The 27655-nt window shown below is 36.9% G+C and overlaps 1 protein-coding gene across 1 annotated transcript in view; it reads left to right on the top strand.

Moving 5' to 3' along the window:
* The window catches only part of TSSC1 (tumor suppressing subtransferable candidate 1), a 38584-nt gene extending 11444 nt beyond the window's left edge, over positions 1 to 27140 (top strand). The window contains exons 3-7 of the mRNA XM_010010630.1: positions 4408 to 4507; positions 11888 to 12024; positions 14906 to 15073; positions 16325 to 16492; positions 26798 to 27140. Of these exons, the coding sequence (XP_010008932.1) occupies positions 4408 to 4507; positions 11888 to 12024; positions 14906 to 15073; positions 16325 to 16492; positions 26798 to 26972 (748 nt within the window). The 3' untranslated portion in view covers positions 26973 to 27140. The remainder of the gene's footprint in view (positions 1 to 4407; positions 4508 to 11887; positions 12025 to 14905; positions 15074 to 16324; positions 16493 to 26797) is intronic.
* Positions 27141 to 27655: the final 515 nt, after the last annotated feature.

Raw genomic sequence — 27655 nt, 5'->3', positions numbered from 1 at the left:
TTGAGTGAAGTAAATACGAATATTAAGGATGTTCTTTTATTATTTTGCATTCTGCGTTTGTTTTTGTTTTTTGTTTTTGTTTTTGTTTTTTTTTTTCCCGAAAAGACTGGTGGGTTGCTAAGATTGTAGTGTGATAATTTAGGGGAAAAAATTACAAACATTTTAGAGGCAAGTGCTTTCTCTGAGTTGCCTCCTTGTTGGATATTCTTTGTATTTCTGAATGTAAAAATAATTTAAAAGTCAGAATAAAGCCCTCTATCTTCGGACTTCTTGTCCAAAATAATCTGTAACTTCGTTTCTCATTCTTCTTAGCAGCCTCTTAACTAAAAAGGCACCTAAAGTAAATTCTCCTTGTCTTTCAGGTTTTTTTAGAAAGCTGCAGGGTTTTTTTTTTGTTTTGCTGTGTCTTGGGGAGTTGGACACCAAATTATATCTCAGTGGCTGAGAATTTTGAGACAAAGCATAACTTAGAAGTGCTTCCTGCAGCATGGACTTAAATACACTGCATAATAACCCAAACTGTTTTCATTTAGAAATGTGATGCCTCTGTAGAGTATTTGTGGCAAGGGTAAGAATTGTGTGTTCCAGGTTGTCCTCAGTCTAATCTCCTTCCTCTTAGAATACATGATCTAATCATGTGATTAGCAGAATTGCCTTTACATTTGAATCATTGTGCTGCAAAGAAGGCAGAATATTTGAGTCCATAACAGGTGAATTTTTCTAATGGGCTGCATTGAGGCAGCAGGATGTTCTGCTGGGTTACCGACTGTTTGGGTGTATTTTCCATTTTGCAGTGCCTGAGGGTTTTCAGTCTAGCTGAATTTTTGCACTTCTAGAAATAAATGACTGTCACTTCTGTAATTATGGTTAAGCAGTAGTTAATGCTTGCTTTGTCCAACACATTCTGGCTGACTGCAGTTCACATCTATGAAAGTGTTTGCATGTTGCTTTATTCTTCTTTAGTCTATAATAGAGACCTTTGAATTGTTCATTTCTAAAGGCTCTGTATGTTAATAAATGATGGTGTTAACTATCTTTTTGCATAAAACACAGATAATAGAGTCCTTTCATGTGCACATTTGAATGAATATTTTAAATTCTCTTTTTTCTTTACTAGGAAAACATCCTTTGTAGGGTTTAATTTTTTTTACCAAGAACTACTAGCTAGAAGCTAATTTGAAGCATCAGGAGTCAGATGATAACAAAATAGGGTAAAAGGCAACAAATATAATTGCTTGTCTGCTGTTTGTAGATTATCTAAAGAGCAGCCGTGAAGTTGACACTCAGTTTCTGAGTGGCAGCTGTGAATTTGACAATTATCTTGTCCATTTCCACAAACTGTAAGCATCAGCAACTGTTGGCATACTCAGGAAAATGGTATTGCCTGGTTTATCTGTTTTCCTTTTTTAAAGATTATCACTACCTCTGCTGTGTTGAAAATTGTTCTAAATGAAAACTGCAGGTTTTCTAAAATTTGTATCTTGCTTTGAAAGCCAGGGTTTTTTTCACTCACCGGTGTTCTGTGGAGTTCTTTTCCCCTTCTTCATGATATTTCACGTTTAACATTCAGTCATGACTACAAAATACAGCAGAACGTGTTACGAAGAGTGATTTGAATAACCGTCACTTAGATGAAATGTGAATGATCAGCCACACCTGTAAAACAATGAACTTTCATAAAAGACAAATTAAATAGAAGAAAAATGAGCATCTGGGAAGGACAGAGGGAATGTGGAAAGACCTTTTTCTTCCAACCTGTGTCAGCTGGGTTATAATTGGCTCTAATTAGCACACTGTATTCAGCTATAATAATTCTTTACCTTGAAGCTCAGTGACACTTAAAGATGTGAAATTGCTTCCTATCTTTGAAAACATCAAAGAAAGTGCTTCCAACCTAGGTTTTACAACTGGAAGTTCAGTGATCAGCGGAGAAAAGGTGAAAATACATCAACAGGCATAAAGAATATTGAACTCCGACTGGAAGAACTCTTAAGAGTTTATTGGTCAAACCAGATTTCGTTATCTGTACTTAAAAATCTATCTCATAAATCAACACCAAATGCTAGTTATACTGTCAGCAACATGTGAGAAAAATGATGGACTTAAATAAATCAAATTGAAGATTTCTTAGTTACCCATTCAGTTGTGTGATGATCCAGAAGTATTTTAATTTTGCTTTGGAAAACTGGATTGTGGAAAGTTAGCTGTAATCACATACAGGTTATAATACGTTAATTTTTTTTATCCTGTTACATGCATTCACAAAATGTTTTCATGTCTTTGAAGGATCTAGTTGAGGTATCTATGCAGCAGAATTATGTGAAATTCTGGAATATGCATGCCAGGGCCAGCTGGTTGCTTATTATTATGGACAAAATGATGGTTGAATGTTTAATTGAAACTGCTTTGTCATTTTTATTATCAACACTCACCACTCACTTTCGGTTGCTTATAAGGCATGTTTTTTTTTCTCCAAGTTGTACCATACAACTTTAGCAAGAAACACTTCTAAAAAGAAGATGGGAAATACTACAGACGAACCAGCCCAATTTAAAGCAAATCATAAAATCATTCTAGTGCCATGTCCTTGTTAAAACACATTTAAAAACATGGTGGTAGCTTAATGGGCTAAGTGAAATTATTTTGTCCTAATTCAGGAGAGCTTGTTACAAATGAACTTTTATAAGTAGTTTATTTCCATGGATTGACAACATAAAGATGCAGGTCATGGTTCCAGCAGAAGAGAGGTGCAGAAGCTAATCCTTTCTTTGATCTGCTCTGTTATATTAGGGAAAAGTTCTGTGGGTGAGGGGTCAGCCAACACACTCTTTTAGTTATAGTGCAAGCTTTTTCGTCTACTTGGTTTTAATTTTTTTAGCATAGTTCCATTTTCTCTGCATACTCTGGCTTCTCTGTGACAGAAAACAGGTGCAGTCTTCTGCCTGTGTATCTCATGCTTGTTTTACTGAAACTGCAAGTCAAAAAGCAATTAAACTTCACAGAAGAACCTGTCCTAGGGGAGGGTAGAAGTAGTGCAAAATTTGGGGTAAAACAGGAGCAGACACAGTGTGCAGCACAAAGTTAGGAAAGTAGCTAGCAGCTGCCTAATGTTGGATTCAGTTGCCCAAGGCTGCATCTACTCATGCAACTTTCATCTCTTCAGTCCAGATACTGAATTGATTCATGCAAAATGCTAAACAAATTGGAGAATTTATATCTAGTGACAGACTCTTGACAAACTTTAAGGAGTAGTACTTCATATGTGTACTGAGGATGACAACAGCATGTCAAATGTCTTTGAATGGCTTAAGTTTTCGTCTGGAGATGGTAAGAAGTTTCTCCATGTAGCTATTGATACTAAAGTTGTGATCTCTGCCCTCAGCTATGTCGCGTCACTCTGTAAGATGATTAGGAGGTTGCACAACTTTTAGAAGTGTAGCGTATTCTCATCAAATGACAAGTATTCTTCTTTTAACCTTACTGTTCAGTGAATTTATTAGCATTGTAGTGCATATATTTTGCTGTGCTGCCCATAGTGACTGGCTTGAATATGCTGCTTCTCAAAGGCAGAACTAGAGATGAGGACTTCTTTCTTGCATTCCTTCATGTATAGCACGAAACTGGTGAATCACAGGTAAAATGCATGTTGATTGAGTCATGATGACAGCTGCTGAACTGGAAGAGGGTTGTAGCAAAGCTCTGAGGCTTACAATTTTTGGTGCATCTTCAAAAAGAATGCACAACATTACATGTGAAGAACTTTGAGGTTTCAAGATAAAGCACTTGAAAGTGAATGTATGTCAAGGTCTTACATTTTTTTGCTGCGTATGTATGCAGAATGATTGCTACGATCATAGAATCATAGAATAGTTAGGATTGGAAAGGACCTGAAGATCATCTAATTCCAGCCCCCTACAATGACATAATCTCTATTTGTTTTGCATGGTTACTGATTCAATATGCAGAATGGACAACAAGTAGTGTAAGGATTTCAAGAAGCAGTCTTTCTACCATTACACCATCTAGGGAAGCTGGGTAGCATTACTTTTTTTCTGATGGATTTGGACAGGATGTCAGAGGGTACTCAAAAGGGAAAGGATATGTACGTTAGCATTGACTAAGAGATTTGATAAGCAAGTGTAAGTTTGGTATCATAGCTTTTAAGTAACGGGTGCTGCAGTAATGTTCATCTAGTATGTGTAAAAATTGCTAGATTGCTAGTTAATAACAGATTTTGCACTTAAAATATGGGTCATATTTCAGCTGAGGAAACATTGTTTAATGTTTTAATATACTTTGGAGTAGATTAGATCCACAGCATTAAAATGGCTTTCTAGTGCAAATTCTGATTGGTTTTAATATTAGGGTGTGTTGTTGTTTTTTTTTTGTTTTCTCTTTGTTTTACAGTGTTATGTGGGAACCAATGGGAGACGGTAAAAAAGTTATTTCCCTGGCTGATAATAACATATTATTGTGGGATTTGCAGGAAAGTTCAGCCAAAGCTGTGGTAAGAATTTAAGAATTTTTTTATTTATTTTTTTTTTTAACAAGACGTGATATACTTGCATATAGTACAAACAACAGCATTCGCTAGCTTATAATTTGCTAATATTTTAACTATTCCTTAGAAATATCTTGTTGCTTTTAATGTGGGTGGGGGAAATGGATATTCTATCAGTTGTCTTGAATATGAGTGTTCGAGTGGTATTTTGTATCTGTTGCTAGTGGTTAAACATCTTCCTTTTTCTAGAGTTCCCCTTACTTTCCTACTGGTTTTACAGTGAACAATCTAAAGTAAAACAATGCTTATTTGATAAATATGTAAAAGGGAAAAATCGGTGATTGGTAAAGCCAAAAGTTATTGAATTCAGATAATCGTATATTAACTCATGTTGATTAATACCATGCATCCCTCTATTTAATTTACAATCCTTGTTATATACATAGGCATAATATAAATTTATCTATTTACTATTCACTGCATTGAGTTCTCAGTATTAATTTAATTTAGTACTATACTACCTATTCAGATTATTTCACTCACTGTTAAAGATTTCTTATTCAGGAACATATATAAAAAGGTGTCATTGGCATAGTTTTCTGTCTAATTATGCCACCTCTTATAGATAAACAAAAATGTTTGTTTATTCAAAGAAAACTTTGAATGTTTCTGTATAGACTCATTTAGGTCAGTGTCTGCACTTAAAAATGAAAACTGATTATGTCAAGGACATTATTATTCAGTTGACCTGTTGTCATGTCGTGAATTAACTCTTCAGTTCAGGGTTAGTTGCTTTTCTTGGATGCTGCCAAATCAGTTTCTTCACTTGCTTAAAGAGTCAAGACGCTGTGACCATAAACTCTTCGCTGTTGTACTATCTGACTGTGTACAAATAGGTGAAGGCTTGAGTTGTTATTATTTTGCTAGATTTTACATAGTATCAGCATAATGTAATGTAGTTTAACCCTTTGTGTTTATAATCAAACCCTTTGGGTTCCCTCACTAGAGGAGAAAACTTCAAGTTTGTTTTTTTCACCTGGAACTTCAGTCACTGTTATGTTACCTGCCAAGGCTTCCTCCAAGTACTGTTTGTTGTTGTTGAAATATCTAAAATATTGTTGTTGAAAAATTGGAGTTTCTGAAGGCTGGCCTCCATGAACTTGTCTGTGGCGTCGTATCCAGTGGATTTGTATTACTCCTAAATATGTCAGTATTCCTTTCCTAATGCCTGTATAACACACAGACTTTTTTTTTGCAATGCCTTCTTTAAACTGTTGAAAAACTGCTTTTGTGGGTGGTGCTGCTCCCATGCTTTATCTCTTAATGTCTTTTTCAAGTGCTGGGACCGCTAGGCTACTCAACATTTTCCCTTTCTCCTCCTTTCTATTTTCAGACAGCTCTGTTGTCACTTGTTAAAGTTCTTTTGAATGTTAGTTAGTTTTTTTCACTGTTACAAACACTTTCTCATAACTGTCTCAAATTTCTTCATAATCCTAATCTCTCCAAAATATGATCTCCTTTAGGATGCTGTTTAGTGAGTGTGTTACCAGTCTCTCTATAAGTATGTGTGGGAGTCTTGTCATGAATACCAATTTTTTTTTCTCATTTTATTTTGCTTGAGATTAATTTACTAAAAGTTTGCATGTTACATCTTCCTTTTATTATTCCTTTCCTCAAAATTAACCTCATCACTCTGTCACACAAATATCTGTGAATTATTTCTTTTCCTTCTATTGCTAGAACTGGGATCTACATAATTTTGGAGAGGACTAGACTCTTCAGCAGTTTAACCTCTGCATGAATTTGGAAATCAATATTTCTTTCCTCAGAGAAATATTCAGTTTGCTGATCCCCTCAGTATTTCAATTAGTGTTCCTTATCTAGAATATCTTTTATTCTCTTACTTTTAAAGTATGCCTGTACTGCATCAAATACTGATGGCAAAATAAGGAATCCAGAAGGCAAAGTAAATGATAAAGGAGCTAAGGGGATTTAAGCTGTAACATTTGTTATATGCTTATATTTGATAAAAAGAAACAAGAAAAAAAAAGTGAGATTCTGCATCAAAAATCTGTTTTGTCTAATGAAGCTAAAACTATGAAAGTAGATCTGTCAACCCTTGACTGACATCTTCAGGTAGGATCATTTTGAAATGTTTGATAAAACCTTAGTTTGCAGAAGTTAGGAGTGTCATTTAGATTTTGCAGTTGGGCTCTTGGGAAACCTGATTCAGAATGTGACTGATTCTTTATATTTCTGTTGAAAATAATCTAGTATTTCATGTGAGTGCGCTATAAATTAGAATTGCTTGTGATTAAAATTTACCTGTAAATAACTGTTTACCATTATCACTTTTCTACTCCAGCAATTTTGAGTTACTCTTTAATATTTGCTTTATCACTGAGTGTGTGACCGCTTTTAAAGTGAAGTTTAATAGTAAAAGTCTGTAGAAACTTGACTCTTGGAAGTTGAGTCAAGAGGAAAATCTCCAGGTATCTAGATCTTAAGCCAGGTGAATCTCTTCTAGTACGACTGGTGTTGTTACATTCCTGGTGAATATTTGTCCGTGAAAAATTTGTCTCAAACATGTCTGTTGGTTCCTGAGTTAACCAGTGTCCAGTTGAACAAGACTGAGGAAAACATGAGCATCTCTTTAAAATGCCTACCATAAACTTTCCACTAGTTAAAATGATGACAACTAAGTCCAGTATCATAGGCTTTTTTAGGCCTAGAACCAACTGCTGTGTATTTCTGAAATCTTTGAAAGTTACTTTGTTCCTAAGAAACTACCTCCTTGTTAGACTCTGTAGAAGGCTGAAAAACAATAACTGTCACTGTGAAGCAATTTATGTTTGAAAAAAATTATTTAGAACTGACAGTTACAGGGAGTGATGAGGAAAAATACAAAATGTTTCATTCCTGAGATGGCTTTCTGTTTAAAAAAACCCACATGCTCCCCTCCCACCCCCCCCAAAACCACCACCACCACCAAACAAACCAGCAACACAAACCAGCAACAACAAAACCAACCAAGCAAAATAAAATTAACCCTGTACCTCGTCCTTTGCTGCTATTGTGTTTAGAATGTCAGAGAGAAATCTCTGAGACCAGATTGGTTAGAAGACAGCGCTGGGGTAGGCATAAGCAATAAAGATACTTTGCAGTTGGCTATGACCATGTACAAGAAGTGTTTGTAGGCCAGTCACCTGTTGGTGCAATAGTGATTTCTTTCTGTGTATGTTCTGTTTATTCGGGATTGTTGGGTGCAAAATATGTCATAACCCTAAAAAGCACATGATCTTTATTTTAATGCCTTTTTGGTCAGTGTAAAAGCACGCTTCTCTGCGATATTAATAAAAAGAATTTTTTTGCCCTTGAAAACAAGTACAGAACAGCCTACAGGAAAAAAATCAACTCTCACCAGCATTAAAAAGGGGGCATATATTTAAAAAAAAAAAAAAAAGAAAAAAAGAAAAAAGAGGTTTTCAGAAGAGTCCATAGAAACCATTAGAAGTTCTTTACAGTGAGGGTGGTGAGGCAATGGAACACGTTGCCCAAAGAAGCAGGAAATGCTCCATCTCTGGCAGTGTTCCCTGCCCATGGCAGGGGGTTGGAACTAGGTGATCTTGAGGTCCTTTCCAACTCAAACCATTCTATGAGTCTATATATGATTATAGGTGTCAGTTGGTGCTATATAGAAATTCTTGCCAGGAAGTCCACTTTTTGCTTTTTCTATGCAGATACAGAAGGAGATTATTTAAATAAGAAACCTTGTGTTTATTGTTCATTAGGATAAAGGGTTGTCCATTTTTGACATGTCTTGGCCACATGATGTCTTACCACCTAATGTGCTGTTTGATTCTAGCAGATGGTGACAAAGCACCAAGTAGCTAATAAACTTACATATTCTGGAGGGACTGTTGAGGGGAAGAAAGTCTTTACAAAATATTCATGTCATTATAGACTTGTTAGTGAAACAGCCATGTACCTGTCCTGGGTTCAGCTACAGCAGTCATTTTTTCTCTTTCTTAGTAGCTGGTGCAGTGCTGTGGTTTTGACTTTCAGCCTGGGAACAATGCTGATAACACCGATGTTTTTAGTTGTTGCTCAGTAATGTTTACTCTGACCAAGGACTTTCTCAGTCTCATGCTCTGCCAGGGAGGAGGGGAAGCCAGGAGGAAGCAGAGGCAGGACACCTGACCCAAACTGGCCAAAGGGCTATTCCATACCACAGCACGTCATGCCCAGTATATAAACTGGGGGGGAGTCACCCGGAAGGCCCAGATCGCTGCTCGGGTCAGGCTGGGTATCAGTCGGTGGGTGCTGAGCAATTGTATCCTCTCCCCTTGTTATTTCCCTTATCATTATTGTTATTATTGGTAGCAGTAGTGGTTTGTATTATACCTTAGTTACCGGAGTGCTGTTATCTCAACCCATGGGAGTTACATTCTTCTGATTCTCCTCTCCGTCCCTCCGGGAGTGCGGGGAGGAAGAAGAGGGGGTAGTGAGCGAGCAGCTGTGTGGTTCCGAGTTACCAGCTGGGTTTAAACCACAACAGTATCTCTGTGTGTGTCTACATTATTTTAACTGAATAAATCAATAGCCTAGGATTAAAATAATGAAAATATTAGCGTGCTTGAGTTTTTTTCCCTTTTTATCAAAAACGTGACAGTGTTCAAGGTGAATGACATCATTATCATTAATAGTAGGATCTGGTCTGCTGTATCTGTATCAAGTAATAGGAGTAAGGAAGTATTCATTACACTGGTGCAGCACTGCTCTTTTTTCATGAACACATTTCAAGTGCTTACTTTTTGGATAGGTATGTATCATAGCCAATATTAATTTCAATGGCAAGAGGTAAACCCTCTTTATGGACTTTTTAAATTTGTGAAAAAGTTCATCTATAATCCCGGTGTAGTACTGGTGAAAAATTAATCTGATGTTTGCCTTAAAATTTTGCATAGGCCAAAATTTCTGCTTGCCTACACTGATCAAAACTGCAGAGTCTTTTACTAGGTGCATCTCTTCTGTCTGCCTGGGAGTTACAAGATGCATGTCTAATTAGAATTTGCATGAAGAATTTTAGGATTCCTGATATTTTCAGAGCTTTTTTATAATAAAATTACTGGTGTGTTCATTCTCTGAATTATCTGGTCAGCCTGTCATAGGAAATATTTATGAACCATAAGTTACGGTTTTGTGGGTTGGCTGGGTTTTGTTCTCTTCCTTCCCCCCCACCAGTGTTTTTTGCTAAGCTGTTTCTTCATTACAGTATTTAATACAGGAATATTTGCCTGTATTTGCATTAAGACAAGCTTCTCCTGTCCTTTTGATCACTACCTTTACGTTCTGGGGTGAAACTAATCTTATGTGCACTGCATCATTACCTTTTGCAATTAAATTAGCTATTCTTTGTCATTTATAATCATTAGCTGAACCCAAGAGAAGCCCAACCAACCCACAAGGTCTGGGTATATTTTGCTGAAGAGATGACAGTTAATATTTCTGTATGCAGACTTAGGTCAGATGTCACCAAATCACTAGAACTCCTCCTTGGGTAAATGCGGTGTGTTTGGAATGGCAGATGAGTGTTACAGAATGAAACGGAGATGTTAAAATATAGTTTTTTTTAATCCTTGCCTTACATTGTCACAAAGGGGAGGAGCAGAGGTGTGGATTTGATAACTTTTATCCAAAAGATTAATTAGATTCCTTTTAGATTTCTTGTCCCTTCTGTATTCTTTAGTAGTATTTAATCTACAGGTGATCTTAATTCAGTATCTGAAGGGGGCCTACAAAGATGCTGGAGAGGGACTCAGCATTAGGGACTGTAGTGGTAGGACAAGGGGTAATGGCTTTAAACTTAAACAGGGGAACTTTAGGTTACATATAAGGAAGAAGTTCTTTACAGTGAGGGTGGTGAGGCACTGGAATGGGTTGCCCAAGGAAGTTGTGAATGCTCCATCCCTGGCGGTGTTCAAGGCCAGGTTGGACAGAGCCTTGGGTGACATGGTTCAGTGCGAGGTGTCCCTGCCCATGGCAGGGGGATTGGAACTAGATGATCTTAAGGTCCTTTCCAACCCTCACTATTCTATGATTTTAAGATTGTATTCTATGACAACAAGAAATATCTGGCAGTGGCATTCCAGGCAATATGGAAGATCTCATGGGGAAGATTTCACAGACTATCTGGATAAAAGTAATTTATCCAAATATAGGAGGATATTAGGAGTAAGCATGAGATGCTTCTTTGACAAGATGGCTTCTGTTCCTCAAGGCAGAAAATATATTGTGGAGTTTAGTGCAGAACTTCATGGAGTACCCCATAATTATTGCAACTAGAATAAACATAGATCAATGAAAGGAGGGCAAAAAAAGTCTGAAGAAATGTGAAAGAGAAGCTACTAGATCAAAAAGAGGATAGAAAACCAGTTCTTAAAGAGTTAGCATTGGGATTAATTTTGTTTAATGGTCTCCTTCATGATAGTATAGAATTAGGAGTGAAATGATGAAAATTGTTGATGATGGAAACTTGGAACGCACCATCAGTATACAGGACCAACAATAGATTTCAGTGGATGAACTTGGTGATTAATTTTTGTAGTATAAAGCAGAAAACTTGTATTTAAAGAATAAAAATATTTTCTTGCTGTGATGTAGAGACTCAGCATTTAAAAGTATGTGGATTCTGAGAATGACTCTGAGCTGCCAGTACGATGAGGCTATTTGAAAATGTAAGATGGTTCAGGAGACAAGAACAGGTATGAAAGGTCTACATGGTTGCCTCAACTGGAGGAATTGAACTGGATGAATTCAGAGTCACGTAATCATAGGATGGTTTGAGTTGGTAGGGACCTTAAAGATCATCTAGTTTCAATTCCCCTGACATGGGCAGGGACACCTTCCACTAGACCAGGTTGCTTAAAGCCTCATGCAACCAGCCCTTAAACATTTCCAGGGATGGGGCATCCACTACTTCTCTGGGCAACCTACTCTCATGATATTGAACTTTTTTTTTTTTTTTTTTTTTTTTTGTAATGTCTAAATCCTCCCCTCTGTCAGCACAAATTTGTGCAGTGTGCCCATATTGTCTATGTCCTGTTTCAACAAATGATCTGAAACTGTTTGGTTTAGTTTTTAAAGTAGTACAGTACTTCTAATATTTTTGAATACATTACACTGGATAAGCCTTTGTAAAAATTACGTAGTGAGATACAAAATTAGCTCTAGCTTTTCATTTGTTCTGGTTTTTTTTATCCTAGGATTTTGGTAGTCTGTTAGACTTGGAACAATAGGCTGTTGTGCACTTTTTGTCTTCAGTGGAACTAATTTCATTTTAGCATTACATTTAGAAACATCGCCAGCTTTGTTTCATTATTTTAGCTCTCTAGTTCTGCAGCCTTGGAAGGGAAAGGACAATTAAAATTTACTTCTGGAAGATGGAGTCCACACCACAATTGCACACAGATTGCAACAGCCAATGATACCACTGTTCGAGGATGGGATACACGAAGCATGAGGTAATGAGAAATCACAGTCTCGTTCTTTAAGAAAGACAATCTCCTTTGGAGACAGGTTTTTCGTTGCTCCTAACTTTTTTTTTTTTCTTAGTATTAGTAATATGGCAAAGCTAGCACTTTTAAAATGAATGGTTGGGCTTGCATAGCTGATATATTTAGTAAAGGGTTTTCTCTGTTTCCCCGTTTCAGCTTCAATTCTAAGTTGTGTGTTGAGTTTTAATGAAGTATGCAGTAGTCTCAGGATAATTTTTTCAATACATAGGCATTACCTGAATGAAGCTGTTCTGTGATTCAATCTGAAAATGATTTAACAGCAGTTCTGACTATGCTATCAACTGTCTTGGTAGCATATTATTTAAAGATAACTTTAATTTCTGAAAGTAATTCATAGGTTAAGTTCACTCTTCAACTTTCTTATTTTAACAAACAGCATACTATGCTATATTAAAGATCGTAGCATGCTAGTCATATGAAACTACTGAATCTATCAAAATCATGACTAAATCAAAGCTTTGAATATACCTAATAAGGTGTTTTCCCCCCTGCTCACTTGTGATTTTGATAAGCAAAGGAGTGATGTTGTGCACATCTGTTGCCATGACTACTAAAGCCTGTGCAAGCTTTTTTAAGATACGCTTTATCCCCTTAGCACATAGTAATTTATCACTAAACCAAGAAGGCTGATGTCTTGTAATAACTTTTGTTGCCTTAAAGGGGGATGACTTTAAATTTAATTCTGTGGTTCCTGCCAGCTTAGGGGTGTAGCAATAAATCCCCATGCTTGCCAGCCTTGTTTTTGCCAAAAAGATTTATTTAATTTAAAAAACAAAATCTAAAAATACAAATGTAATAATTAAAAGTCAGTTTCTGTAGGCTTGTCATCAGGTTTGAAAGTCCTGTTCTTTGCCTTGTAAAGGATATATAAAAATCTAACTTCATATGTATGTGTATACTTTCATTCATGAAGGTGCTTTTAAATGAAGCGTACAATAAAGGAAAGAAAGGTCAAAGGAGAAAGGGTTGGGTTTTTTTAAGTTGCTTTTTTGTGATGTTTCTGTAATCATTCTGTTTTTAACTCATAGGACCTTAAGATTAAAGCCTATGTTTCTAAGTGGAAAATGTTAACTATCATGAAGTCTGCTTCATGATTTCTCTCATTAGAAAAAGCATCTTTATCTTGCATTAAGTGAACACTCTGAGTAACTTGAAAAATATGTGCAAAAGTCTCTTCTGCACTTACACTGTAATGTGTCTAGAATAATGTGAATATTGGGTAATGACTAGTTACATTAGAATTATAAACTGTGGCAGTGCAAGATGCAAAAAATTGAGGGGAGGGAGAAATCAAGGACAGAAAACTGCTATACCAGCAAAGAACAAGAGAGATACTAAAGAAGTAGCTGGAATACCTACTTCCACAGTATGTGATTATGATAGCTGTAAGGTAGAGGGAGTAAATTATTTTGGATATAGCAAACAAAGAAGGGGAGGAAAAAAAGAGGTTGTTAGGAAGACTTCGAGATTAGACTAGGGAAACAGTCTTAATCAGAATAGGGCTTGTGAAACAGAGGAGACAGACACTAGACTGAATGGATTTAGAGGGAGAATTGTATTGGGAAAATTCAGATTCCGAGAATAGATTCTAAAAAAATGGAAGAAGAATATGAAACAGAGGAACCAGAAGCTGGAGAAAATGTTTGTGTGGTCTGGCCTTAATCTTATTATGTAAGAGAGAAATTCAGTGTAGGTATTATTGCTGTAGGTAAGATGATAGAGTGAAAGAAAAGAGGATTCATATTTGGGAAGGTAAAAGAACAAGCGGCCAGAAGTTAAGTTGGGATAAAGGCCTTCATGGTAAGCACTACTTAATATATGGTGGACAGCGGTATTTCTTTTTAAGCCCTTGCACACATCCCCATGAGCAATGCAAGAAAGAAGTGAAAGTTGCAATAAAGGAGGAAAGAAGTGTTTTATTGTTGGAAGCATGCTTGAGATTTAAAAAAAATTCTTTTAAAGATGTTTCAAGAAATTAAGAGGAAATGTTGAATACAGGTCTCGGAATACCTGGCAGAAAGGCATACCTGTGTTATATCCTTAACCTCTCAAGCTCTGAGTGTTGACATGGGATATCTAAGTAGTATCTTCTGTCCTGAGTGACCACCATAGCAGAACTTCGGTAGATGGTGACTTTGAGAAAACTGGTAATACAATAGTGGAAACAAAAATAAAAACCTACAAACTGAGTTTAAGAGACTGGGTAGGGACACAAACTGGTGGAACATGGTGTTTCGAATAAGGGTGCTAGGTTGTTATCAGTACTATAAATGTTTTCTGAAGTAGTCTGATTGGATGAGTGTGTGCATGGCTGAGTTTAAGGGCCATAGGTAAATTAATGATGAATGCCAGAGCTCAAGAAAGTAAGTACAAAATTGACCAATAATAAAAAGCTATTGTTCATATCTGTTGCATCCCTTGCATCTTGTTTTTTCATATAGGGAGAAGTAGATGTCATAAGTACAGAATTAGTAAAACTATTTAGGGGTGGAGAAGCTGTTATCTGAAAATATTGTGGTTTAATAGCAGACATTTCATAACAGTTGTTAGAGAAATGTGCTAGAATCATCTGGAACTACTGTTTCCTTTTAGCTCCAGATGATCCTAATGCAAACAAGAAAAGAGCAAAGCTTTGAAGCAAGCTGAGAAATCTATACAAGTCACTGTTGTTAACAGCTGGGATTTCCCTAAACTATGCGCTAGCAATGGGAACTCTAGGTCTGCGGGTGCTGAGGGGATTATGCAAGTTTCCAGGGAAACAGATTCCTGTCAGTGGAGTGCAGTTAGCTTTTTATAGACCATTTAATTTTTTTAATGTGTTTTACAGACAGATATATTGCATAGAAAATGCACACGGACAGCTGGTACGAGACCTAGACTTTAATCCCAATAAACAGTACTACCTGGCTAGCTGCGGAGATGACTGCAAGGTGAAATTCTGGGACACGAGAAATGTCACTGAACCAGTGAAGACACTAGAGGAGCATTCCCACTGGTAGAACGAATTATCTGCATGCTGTTTTGCGGGTGGATGGCTTTATGTAATTTATTCAGCTAATTATTTTACTGTCTAGGAGCAATGCAAGCTAACTATGTTTGTGCTATTGTGAATAGTCATTTTTCTGCACAGAGGAAAGGTTTCAGCATGTGAATGTTCCTTGTGTGATTGTAAATTAGGAGTTTAGATGATATTAGTCTAATTGGCAAGAAACTGTTGTTAGCACTGTTGAGAGATAGGGTACTCCTTTGAGAAGCACAGAACAAAACTTTGCTTGTAGGGGCCAGCTGGGACACAGGTGTGTCTTCCCAAATCGAGCCTGATCTGCTGCACCTGATGTGCAGAAAAGCAGCTGCCGTCTATCCTTCTGCTGTTGAATGGTTGAAATGCTCAATAATATTCAGCCCCACGTTTTTCATGCTTTTCACAGCCCTTAAGCCAGAATATGCAAGGGAGTTATTTTATTCTCTGAGATAATACTTGGAGCCTGTATCTACTGCTCTGGCCTGTGGCTGGAGTAGGGATAGAATCTTGTCTGACGTTTACAGACTTCAGTGGTTAAGAAAAGATGAGCAGTTCATATTTTATAGAATTTCGGTTGGAGTAATTCTTGCAAAATAAATCTGGACCCTGGAGCTAGTTTGAGGGGAATGAAGATGTGAATTAACAAAAGCAGCATTTATACTTTTTTTTCCCAGAAGATTAAAGGAAAAAGAATAGAACAAGAACCATAAGACATTTGGTATTAACTTGATATGTAAAATATGAAAATTGTAGAGAAATATAATCCTACTTTTGTTTTAGGGCCTATTTTAAACTTTAAGAATGCTGTGAGATTTTTGTTTAACAGGTTATTTCTAATCCATATTTTGCTTTGAGGAAGTTTTTATATTTAGAACTTAAATATTTATCTGTCATACTAAACAATGAATTGGCATCTACCCTCAAGGAATGATACCACTGAATAGTGTGTTTTGTTCTTTGATGTTTGGGGGTTTTGTCCCAAAACTTATTTGTTGAATTAAAGACACCTCATAGAAAACATGATGTGGAAACTTTAAAAGCGAAATGAAGATAGCAAAACCAGTCTTTGGAATAAGGCACGTCACTTCTAAGGGTACTTAAAATGTTTAAGTCAAAGATAAATTTTTAGTGCTGTTAAAAAATAAAAAAATTTAAAAAATCATTTAATGTAGATGCACTAACTGCCAAGAATAGCCTCTTGTTCTTTCTGATTTTATTTTGTAGGGTCTGGAATGTCAGATACAATCATTCTCATGATCAGCTGATCCTTACAGGAAGCAGTGATAGCAGAGTTATCCTGTCTAATATGGTATCAATTTCTTCTGAACCATTTGGGCATATGGTAGATGACGATGAGCTAAGTGACCAAGAGGACCAGCATCAAGAAGAGAAGTATGAAGTTTCCTGAGTTTTATGAAGATGACTATAGATTGTTTTTAAATTGTAATGGTTAACATGCTATTTTTTTGCTGACTAGGATTTTTGTATACAGGCCTTTCAGGTAAGTAGTTCTAATTCCTATTTCTTTACTCAAGAGTCTCGAGTGGGATACACTCTTTAAATCTGATTGGCATGGTCACTGTGTGTTCACTGGTAGGAAGGGGATGGTGATGCTGAGGGCCAGTACTAAACTCCACTTGATCTGTGAAAAGATTCACTTTAAGGGAGCTCTGGACCAAGTCAAGAACATACAATACTCTGGGTTAAGTGAGAGTTGAAAATCTGCTTTTTGTGTTTTCTGTGTATGTGTTGTAACCTTTAGAAAATGTTACCAGTCTAATGGTGAGCTTCTGCACAGCTGGAAAAAAGGATGTGTAAACACATAAATTTTTGTAAATTTTGCTCTTAATATTGCTGACTGTTCTAGAAACCAATAACTCATCAGACTTACTTCAAGCAAACCAGATGTGTGACACTCCTGGTAGAAAATAATGCATGTTACTGCAAACATTTCTAAAAACACCATCCACTTGGGTGTGTGACGAATCACATATATTGCATGTGAATTTTGGGAGGATGGGATTTTTAGAGTTAACTGAGATGCTGAAATAATGATTTTTCGTCCTCCATTTTTGTCTGCTTTCAGCTTTTTCATTGTGTGATAGGTGATGCTTGTTGTCCTCTCTGTACTTCTTTATAAATATATATATGCATATAGGGAGTTCTAGAGTGGGCTGAGGCTTTCTAATTTTAGCCCGATGGGATGAGGAACAAGGAAATTACAAAAAAGATCCATAGTTATTCAGCTGTGTCTGCTAGATATTTCAATTACAATTCTAAATAAAATTAAGGTTAGTTCTGTGGTTGCATTTTTAAGGTTGGTCTTGCACATTTCCTTTATTAATAAAGATGTAGTTTTGCTCCAACTAGTTTTGACTTTTTGGTTTCACATAATGGACCTGGAAACCATTTTTTAAATATTAAACAAGGAAGCTATCCCGTGTATAGAAATGGTTAATTTTAAATGTGCAAGATGTCTCTAGAAGCGACAGTTGATGTAAGGCATATCAAATTACGTACCTAGAAAGCTGCTCACATCAACAGTACATACTTTCTGTAATGTAACTAAATTACAGCATTTTAAATACGATGTACTTATGGTTCCTTAATGATGAACTTTTGGTTCCTTACCTTTGGCTGGGGATAACAACTTATGCTGTTCTGGATTGAAGATAAATAGCCGTAATGGAAGTGAGAAAGAGACTAGGTTGTTTGGTTTGATTTTTTTAAATATATATATGAAAGGAATGTAGTAATATAGCATCGGAGGTGAATAGTGTTCTGACAGATGATGTGTAGTAGGTTATTTGGAGCACTGAATTTCTGTTGATTGTAGACAGTGTAGGTTGCCTCATTAAAACACAGGTGATTGTTTCTAGAATAGGAATTTTTGAAACCAAGAATATACAAAGCAGTAAAGTATAATGCATCTTCTACTTTGGCTATGGGATGGGTGTAAACCATATCATGAATGATTTGTATAGTAATGATGTAGGGCCTTTACCCATTCCCAGAGACTACAAGTATCAACACCGCATTTGCTTTTCAAATACGTGCTTTTTAGCTGCTAATCTATTCTCTATAAAACCTGGGAAAGAACATTGGCTTTTTCTAACATTTGCTTGTACTGTCAAAGTCTTCTTTTGTTGTTTCCCCCACAACCCCCACCTTGTTATGAATTGAACTAGAAGGATGTTTGGAAGGTGTTCACCAGCCTTGAACTGTTGCCAGGTGAATGTCTGGTTAGTTCTGACTGCACTAATGAAGCAGGGCATAACAGCTGTTGGGAATACTTCTTGTTAGTCAACCCCTAGTGCCAAATATTTAGGCTTTAGTACACCTTCTGTAGACCTCTTCGCAGAGTCTGTAGCGCTGTTCCATAGGTAGAGTCTTCTGTAAAACATGTGTTTTCACTGTATGGTTTGGTGGAGGGTGGGTGTTTGTTTTTTCACTTGGGTATGTTCTAGACTTTAAAGAAAGTGTTACATTCTCATAGGGTCCATTTTTATCCTGTTTTGTAGGACATTTTGTTTGCTATTAAATAGCATACAAATCTTGAAAAAGAAAATGTCTTTTTTGGGTGTACCTTGAAATACACCAGGAAGAGCAGATGTCTGTACAACTAATATCTGTAGCCAGACACTTTCAGGCTGAGTGATGAAATCTCTCACAAGAGAAGGTTGAAATACCAATTGGAAAGAAGGAAGAAGGCTCTTTTCCTCATGTGCTGCCTATTTTTCATGTTCTGAATACAATAACTTGTGAAAAATACTCCGTGGACTAAATATAAAAATGAAGAGGGTGTAGCAGTTGTATCTTCAAAGTTTTTGGTGTTTTGTGGTTTTGGGGGGTGGGTTTTGGGGGTGTTTTTTGGGGGTTTGTGGTTGTTTTTTTGGGTTTGGGTTTTGTTTTGTTTTTTTTTGTTGTTGTGTTTTGGTTGTTTTGGGTTTGTGTTTTGTTTTTTTTTTTTCCTCTACTCTGCACAGCTGAGACTTCTGGGATCTTAAAGGCTCATGTTAATATTTATCATAGAATCATTGAATACCAGTTTGGAAGGGGCCTCAAGAGTCATCTGGTCCAACCTTTCTGGGCAAAGCATGGACTAGACTAAATGTCCCAGCACTTTGTCCAGCCGAATCTTAAAAATGTCCAACACTGAGGAATCCTCCACTTCCCTTGGGAGATTATTCCTGTGACTGGTTATTCTCATGAAAAAATTCCTTTTTATGTCCAGTCACAATCTCCCCAGGAGTAACTTGTGCCCATCACCCCTTCTTTTTTTATTTTTAGTGTATTTTGGAGTGAGCTTACCTGTTTTTATTGTATTTCTTGGCTGGAGACAAAAGCCAGTAATATGCCAGTTTAACCCTTCAGTGTTGAACCATATGGAACTGTGCATGATGTCCCAGCTTATTGCAGGGGGTAGGACTAGGTGACATTTGAAAGTCCTTTCCAACCTCAAGTATTCTGTGATTCTATGAGTCCATTTTCTGAAGTAATTACCTACTTTTTAAGGTTCGCAACTGAAAACTATTTATTTGGAGGTAACTTTTTTTAAGGAAAAGAATACAGGTTCACTGGTGTTTCTCCATGTATGTGTTGACATCTTGGGACTTTATATGCTCCCATCTTGGAGACCAGAACATGCTTGAATAAACAATATAAACAGGACTATTCCATGAGGATCTGTCTCTTGTTGCAATTGAGTGACCTTCAGTTCCTTTTAACTGCTGATTTGAATCATAGCAACTAGTTTGCAGTCTCTTCCCTCCTTTTTAGCTGCTACTGTTTCTCACATCAATCATAAAAATGTAAGAGCAGCCTCCTGTATCACATCAAAGGTCTCCCTAACCTGCATCATGTCTCTGATAGTGGCCAAGAGGAAAGATTATAAAAATAGGAAAAGGAAATGATACTTCCCCTGGGTATGCTTCTAGTCCCCGACTATTTGCAGCTCAGGGACCTTTACTGCTTTTTGAACCATCTTTGGAGACTTCTGGTTCTTCCCTTTAGGGTTTTGTATTGCCATGAGGCATATTTTTGAGTTTGTATCTTATCACTAACTGTGTTTTTGTTTGTTCCAAAGTATGTTAGCTGTGCATGCACTGGCTTTGTGAACTGTGTCTAGGAGAAATATGTCAACTGCATTTGTTTGCTTGCTCTGAATAAGGAGAGGCTTTAGTGCTTTCTGTCTTGGAAGCCTGAAGCCTCTGTTGAAAGTAGGTAGTCTAAAAAAGGATCAAGCTATCCACAGAGAGAAAGTATAGGCATGTGGCTGGAGGATAGCTGTGGTATATTTTGATGAAGTTTCTAGTCTTAATGCATGGTTCAAATATGGAAAAAAAAAAAAGCTGAGAAATGGGGAATGAAATGCTGCACTTCCAGCTTAATTTCTAGCACTTTGATCCAGAAGTAGAAAAAAGTGTACAAAACAAATGAACAGATGAAGTGTGTATTTCAGATGCATTTAGCTTTCATTCCATAAACAAGCTGGTGTGCCTGGATAAGAACACAGGGAACGATTTTCAGTGCCTCAGTTTGAACAAAATGTTTAAATCATGGGGTAATTCCACATCTATGGATGCAGCTGATTAAGACAGGCTTCTCCTTGGCCTCTCTTTCTTTAATGGCTTTGCACTCTGGTGTTGCAAGGACTTTGTCCTAGCAACACTGAATTTGCCTTAATTCCAAAGCTCCTGAAGGTGTCTGTCAGTTCCCTTTACACATCTGCAGAGAACTGAGAACTGTCCTCCTCAAGGGAGGTGGTGACTGTCTTATATTCTTTCTTGATTCTTTGGTCATCCAAAATCCTCATGTTAGTGAGTCTGTATTGGTTGTATTAAACTAGTCTGATAGTAAATATTCTATGTTGGTATTTCTATCAATAAACAGAACATACTAGGTTCTTGCAGTTTAGCGTGATTGTCTTTATTCACCAATCAGGATTCCTTTTCTTTAGTACTGCAATATATTTATTTGCCTTATAGGTTTGAATTTTAAACTGTATAGGTCTCTGGTATGCTGATGATACACAACATGAAAAGACCATTTGCTGCTTTAGGATAACCAGCAGCAAGCTACATGCTGCATCTACAGCAATGTTTTTATTGTTCATGACTTCCATGGCCAGAATTCCATGACAAAGCTCAACTGATAATGGAGAACTTGGTTTTTAAGAGAAAAAGCCTTTTCTATACCCATACCAATGAAAAGATTTATATGGTCAGTAGCATTTTGAGCTTACACGTCAGTCCTGAAAAAGAAGCCATCCTTAAACTTTTAATTTTACAGAATGAGCTACCAACCCCCATAGGTCTCTTTGGGATTTCCAGGCTTAAGATGTCTGCTGTGTTTTCAGTGGCAAAACTGATTACTAATGTCATGCTGTCTTCTCCCTTGTGCTACATTTTTTGACGGTATGTTCTAAGCTTATCCTTATCTTTGTTATCTATTGAAGATTGTACCAGCAATTTACATTAGAAAATACATTCTTTTAGTCTTTTCAAGTCTCGGGTTTCCATCTTTTCGGCTGTGGATGTTAGCCACACTGTTCTTTGATACAAACAGAACAAGATCTGACATAAGCACTTCTCACCATTTTGCATTTGAGGCTGAGAGATGTAAAGGACTGGTCCTTCAAGTACTGAGTATCTCATTGAGATAGTGAAGTTTTTAATGAGATTTTAAGTGTAGGAATGTCTTCAGCAGTTGTAATGGACCAGAGAGAAAATGGTGACTGGTGTCTCTGTAGAAAGAGATTTCCTTCAAAATTCCTTCTAAAGGAGGTGATGGTTTCTACTTTTTTTGGTCAAAATGTGGTTTGGAGCCTTTTGAATAGTAAATCATATGGTTTCATGATAATACATACGAACTGTGTGATCTAACATAACACCTTTGTATTCACATCCATGACTTCAGGAGGATGATTGTCAGCATTGATATTTTGAAAAGTATTTGCCAAACAGTCATGGCGAGGCAGGTTTCCGGGGTGTTTTCGTACAGCTGCCAATAGTGTTAATTTTGTTGATATTTTGCTTATGGTATTTATGTCTCAGAGAAATCTAGAAATCATAGGATTGCGCTATGGAATCAACCAAGAGACTCAGTTAAACAGCTTAAATAGTTTTTGTTTTGGGGAATGCCAGGAATCAGGACTTTAGTTGGTTAAATATTTAAGAAGCTGGGTCAAATCTAGTGCAGCAACACTTTCCAATTCCTAGACTATTCTGCTTTAAAAACTATGCTATTTCTTTGTTTAACCCTCATCAGATATACACTCCTTAATTTCTGTGTGTATGAGACCTGTTGTATTAAAATATGCATTTTCTGGTTTTAAAGATGGCATTTTTCTGTAGAAGCAGTTCAGAAGGTGATTTTCGAGTAAAAAAAGAATGCTTACAATAATGTGAAGGGTCAATTCTTATATATAAAAATTACGTTCCAGTATAAACATCCTTGAATTCGGTTTTCCTTAAGAGAGTGAAAAAGGAAGTAGTGTTTTGTCTAAGCTTATCAGAAACAAAATTGTGTAGTTGCTAAGTTTTCTCCTGCAGTTAAAGGGAAAGGGCATCTATGGGGCTTATTCTGGAATCTGGTGGCATGCTTTTCAGGATTCATTCTTGGACGCTGCAGCACATGTTGCTGCTCTATTGAATCACATCTATTTCATAGTATTTTTAGATTAAAGAGGATTTATTTTGACTGTGATAAGGAATTAATGATTTTTGGTGACTCCAAAAAACATATTTTGTTGAACATTGTGGTGACAAAACAGAACTGCAAGCACTGCAAACTTAAGTGGTTGTTAGCATGAGAAGTAATTGGAAATAACAGCTCTCTACATGAAAACAATTATCCAAGGCTTAAGAGGCGTCTTTCTCAAGTCTGTAACACAATTAACCTCGAAGTTATCTAGTAAAATTAAAGCTCTTTTCTTTCATAAGACAGCTGGTAAGGGTCATACTGTGTGAATAAGAGAAAGAATAAAAAAGAGAAATAAGAATGAGAAAGCAGTCCAGTTTCAGGTCTGTGTGGCACAGGTCTGAAACTTACCCAGGATGTAGGTAGAGATTACACATCTCTTACTATGAGTTCCTGATGACGTAAAAGTTTGATGCCTTGTCAGTTGATAAAATGCAAGAACGCATAAGGAGAGAAAAAGGTGTTTTAGTCTGGCCAGAAAAAGTCTTTAAAATAGTACAGGAAAACAAGAAACTAAAGGAACTTAATAAGAGACAGGTAGACTTAGGGCAAGAAAGAGTATAACTTACAAGGCTTGATTGACATTAGCAAGTGATTACAAATTATGCTTATCAAATACAGTCTTGTCAGACTGCTCTATGAAGGGATCAGTGGGCCAAGCACCTATGCCTGTGGTACACTAAAATAGTTACAGCACAGCAATTACATTTTTACATCCATAACCTTCAGCTTTTATGTAAAACCAGAAGTATCTGTGTTTTGGCAGCAACCTGAATTGTACATATTAAAGTAGCATAGAGGGAAGTTTACTTCATATCCACCTCTGTATAGGTACTCTTCCTAATTTTGAACTTCTCTAACTGAGAAGAAATTTAAGGTCCTGAACTCCCTTCCCTGTTCCAAAATCTGCCAAAGATCTGCTGACTATCCCAGTATCTGGTCCACTTTGAACACTCTCCTCTTCTGTGTCTGGTGTCATGTGTCGTACGTAAGAAGGTGAATAACCTGGGCATTGTCATCAGGAGTTGGTAGCTACAAAATTGAAAGGTTCTGATATAAGAAATGTGGAAGTGTTCTTGTGTAGGAGTATTCTTTTAAGCATTGTAACATTATGAAGAGTATGAAATTAGGCTCTGAAATAGACTCTGTTTATATATGTACATTTAAAAGGTATTTGTTACTTCACTTAAATAAATGTCAGTGTCATAGCTGTTGGGTCTATAACTTCTTGCATTAATCAGATTATGTTTAATATCTGGGGAGTTAGAGAGTCTTAGCTGATTCTTTAATAAATAAAAATGTGTAAAAGCTGTGTAAAATTTCATTGAGAGTAAATAGTTGTGGGACGTGGAAACTGAACAATTCTAAATATATTAAATTCATATAGATTCAAAAATAGTATCCTCAACCTGTTCTTGGATTACTAAAAAAAGCATGCACGTAGCCAAAATGCAGATAGATCTGTGGTGTTTTCTTGGAATCTCTTACAATGGGGTAAGGTGGCCTGTCACCCTGTTGTGAGACTCCTGTTGGGAGGAAAAAACCCACCACAACCAACCTTGCTTTTCCTGTTTTTTTTTTTAACTACTTTGAACAGTCTTTCACATACATGAAAAAATTCTGCTGTTTATTCTGATAGCAGAATCTTTCTGGTCTCATTATCCATTACATAATTTAAAGGGTAATCTGTTTTCATACATAGTGTTTATGAAGGATGTTCACGGACAGTTTCTTCTGGATCTTCTGCATTGTTCCTGAGACACATGTCATTCTGAGATGATTTTTTTTTCCATCCCGATTATCTTGTGTAGTATGTAGCTCTTTTATACCAAGTGATCACTTCCGTAAGGGTTTTCTCATATTCTAAATAACTGTCTCAAGGCAGTGCCATTTTTATGCACAAGTAGTCTATACATAATATTGTCATAAATCTGTGCATTTAAAACAACAAAAAAAACCCTCCGAACCCTGAACTCACTTGGCCTTGGAGAGCCACATGGAATAGCATGCTTTCTTTTTCTGGAAGGCACAACACTATTTTCATACCCAAGAAGAAATTCAGTGTGTAGACAATAATAAAGAACAATTAAAAATTGTCATTATAAATGGAAATTCCAAATAGAAGTTCATCTACAGGCTACTTTCCTGAACACTCATTCCCCTGTGACTTCTGGAAATTAAATTAGATTAATTGTGTTATTTAAATGAAACACTGAAAGAACTCTGAGCATACAGAAAACACTGTAATCTAGAAGCGTATTTGTCCTTGTTTATACAACCTTTGGTTAACAGAGACTCCTGGTTAACTGAAAGTTGGTCGTGTCCCCTGACAGCTATATGCACTGTATATTACTCCCCTGCTTATCCAGAGAGACATCTGAAATCTTCAGAATAATGGAGTTGTGGGTAAGTGGGTGAGTGCTGCTGAAGCACATTGCTGTCTGGGGACATGACCAACTTTCACTTAACCAGGCATGTCAGTTAGCAGGAAGTTAGAAAAACACTTTGCAGGAGATGAAGTGTGTGTGTGTGTGTGTTTTTATTAGCTCTCTGCTGTTAGATGGTTTGTATCAAAGTACGTATTCAGGAGAACTGCAAAACAAGCCTGCTCTTTGCAATTAACCAGGGGCTGCGTGTCATTTATGCTATGACCTTTTTTTTGTTAGTTGACCTTAAACGCAGCATAAGTAAATGATAAAAGTCCTTGAAACTAAACATCTGAAGCTATTCTGTGATATCAGGGTGCTTTTGGTTTATTCATTAAATTCAATTGAATTTTAATTGCGATGTTAGATTCACAGCTGGTTAGGCTGGCTAGGTGGAGCAGCGACATCCCGCAAGCAATTCAAATGTGATAGCATATACGCTTTGTGATCAGAGAGACGCGTGTCTCAGAGAGCAGCAGTAAAGGGCAAAGACGGCCAATAACAGCACTTCATTTCTGTAGTAGCAGCATCTGTTTAAATGATTGAGTGGCATTCACAAGGCTCTTTGGCTTTGCATTCTGTTAGGAGGATTGCAGCTGTAATACAAGGCTGTTTCTGGGAGGCAGGGGGATGCTTCTGAAAGGCTGACTGATTCCTGTCAGCAGAGGTGATCCTCTGTGGGTGAAGGAGCTCTAAGGTCATCCTCTGAAAACTCAGCTACCCTGTAGCTGCAGAATAATGTGCTGCAGTGTTGCTCTGGGAGGAGGGACTGGCTCTGTGAGTGGAGGGAAGAAGGGCTGTTCTCAGCTAGCAGAGGACAATCAGTGAGTCCTGGGTGATTTGGATGCCAGAGAATGCCTGGATCTATTGTTAAATATTTGCAATGCAAAAGAGAATCTGTGTCTCATGATGCAGGTGACCAGGAGCTTGGGTGTTGCAGTGAGAGGTGAGGTACACAATAATAGATGAGAATCCAGTGTTACAACTCTAGCAATGGGAGTGTTTGGAGTGGTGCCTCCATCTGCCTTTTTTACTCTGGAGAAAATGGGTCCAGGATAGCAGCACAGGAGAGACTGTGATGTTAAGGACTGCAACTTCTTACCCCTTTACACATCTCTAATGAGAAGATACATTATTTTAAGAATTCAGTTAACAACAAAGGGGGAAAGTAAGGGATGGAGTGGGGCGAGAGAAATGACGTTGATAAAAATGTGTGTTTAAGTGCATTTAGATCATACCCTGTAGTTTTACTTGCTTTAGAGAAGTGCTTAGTGTAGGTTCTGGCAGACTTGGAAATGCAGAGAAGCTGACAATAGGAGATACTTTGTCCCTGCAAATGGGGTCTTTAGCACAGACAAGTCAAGCCTCGTCAAGCCACCACTAAAACATAAGCGCATGCAGACATGTGATGTAAAATTATTCCTTAAAACCTACTCCTGCATTCTTGGACTTCACATGGGAGGTTGTGTATCTAGATGTTAGTGACACTTAATACTGCCTTTTAAATCAAGTGTGTTCATAGATCCTTACTTTCTTTTTTTTTTTTTTTTTTTTTTGTCCCTAATTTTAGGATTAAAGAGCCCCTTCAGGACAGTGTAATAGCCACCTATGAAGAACATGAAGATAGTGTATATGCAGTTGAATGGTCCTCAGCAGACCCATGGCTGTTTGCCTCTTTAAGTTATGATGGGAGACTTGTTATTAACAGGGTTCCCAGAGCTCTTAAATATCACATACTGTTATGACTTGCTTGGATCATGGTGGAGCTGTTATCTTGATGTACACAATTGGTAGGTATTGTTTAGGGGTTGGTTTGGTTTTTTTCAGGATCTGTTTTTACTAAGTATAAACGTAGAAATTTTGTTAAGAATATATGTGCTAATGTAGATGCTTTTGTGTTATATATTTGCCTTGGAAAACTATGATGCATTTTCTGAAGGCTGTTTTATTTAGATGTTTTTTGTTTTGTTGAGTTTTTGGGTTTGTTTTGTTTTAGGGGCTAATCACTTTGTCAACTACAAAGTTTCTGGAGATAATGGGTACTTCCCATACTATCACTTTATTTCTTCAGCTTTATGCAAATATAGTGGATTACAGAGGTATTATTATGCTGATATAAAACTGGGACAATGTTGGGTGCATGTAGCAGAAGTGATATACTCGTTTACAAGAATAATATTTTATCTTTCTGATGTAAGCAGCTTTCTGCTCTTAGCTGGGGCCACATTCTGCTAACTATAATCTGGTCATTCTTCAGTGTTTATAAATACAGTTTCTAATAGTCTTTTAAGGCTTTCTTAATTCAGTCTAATATTTTAAACACTTTTTCTCCAATTTTGCATATCCTAAAAAGAAATGCTAATTGTGAAGGGGAAACCATCAAAATATATTTTTCATTTAAGCCTTATGGATGTAATCAACAAAGTAT

The sequence above is a fragment of the Nestor notabilis genome, unplaced genomic scaffold (assembly GCF_000696875.1).
Source record: "Nestor notabilis isolate BGI_N333 unplaced genomic scaffold, ASM69687v1 scaffold133, whole genome shotgun sequence".
Lineage (NCBI taxonomy): Eukaryota > Metazoa > Chordata > Aves > Psittaciformes > Psittacidae > Nestor > Nestor notabilis.
Note: the sequence above shows the minus strand (reverse complement) of the source record. Positions and strands in the feature narration are given on the sequence as shown.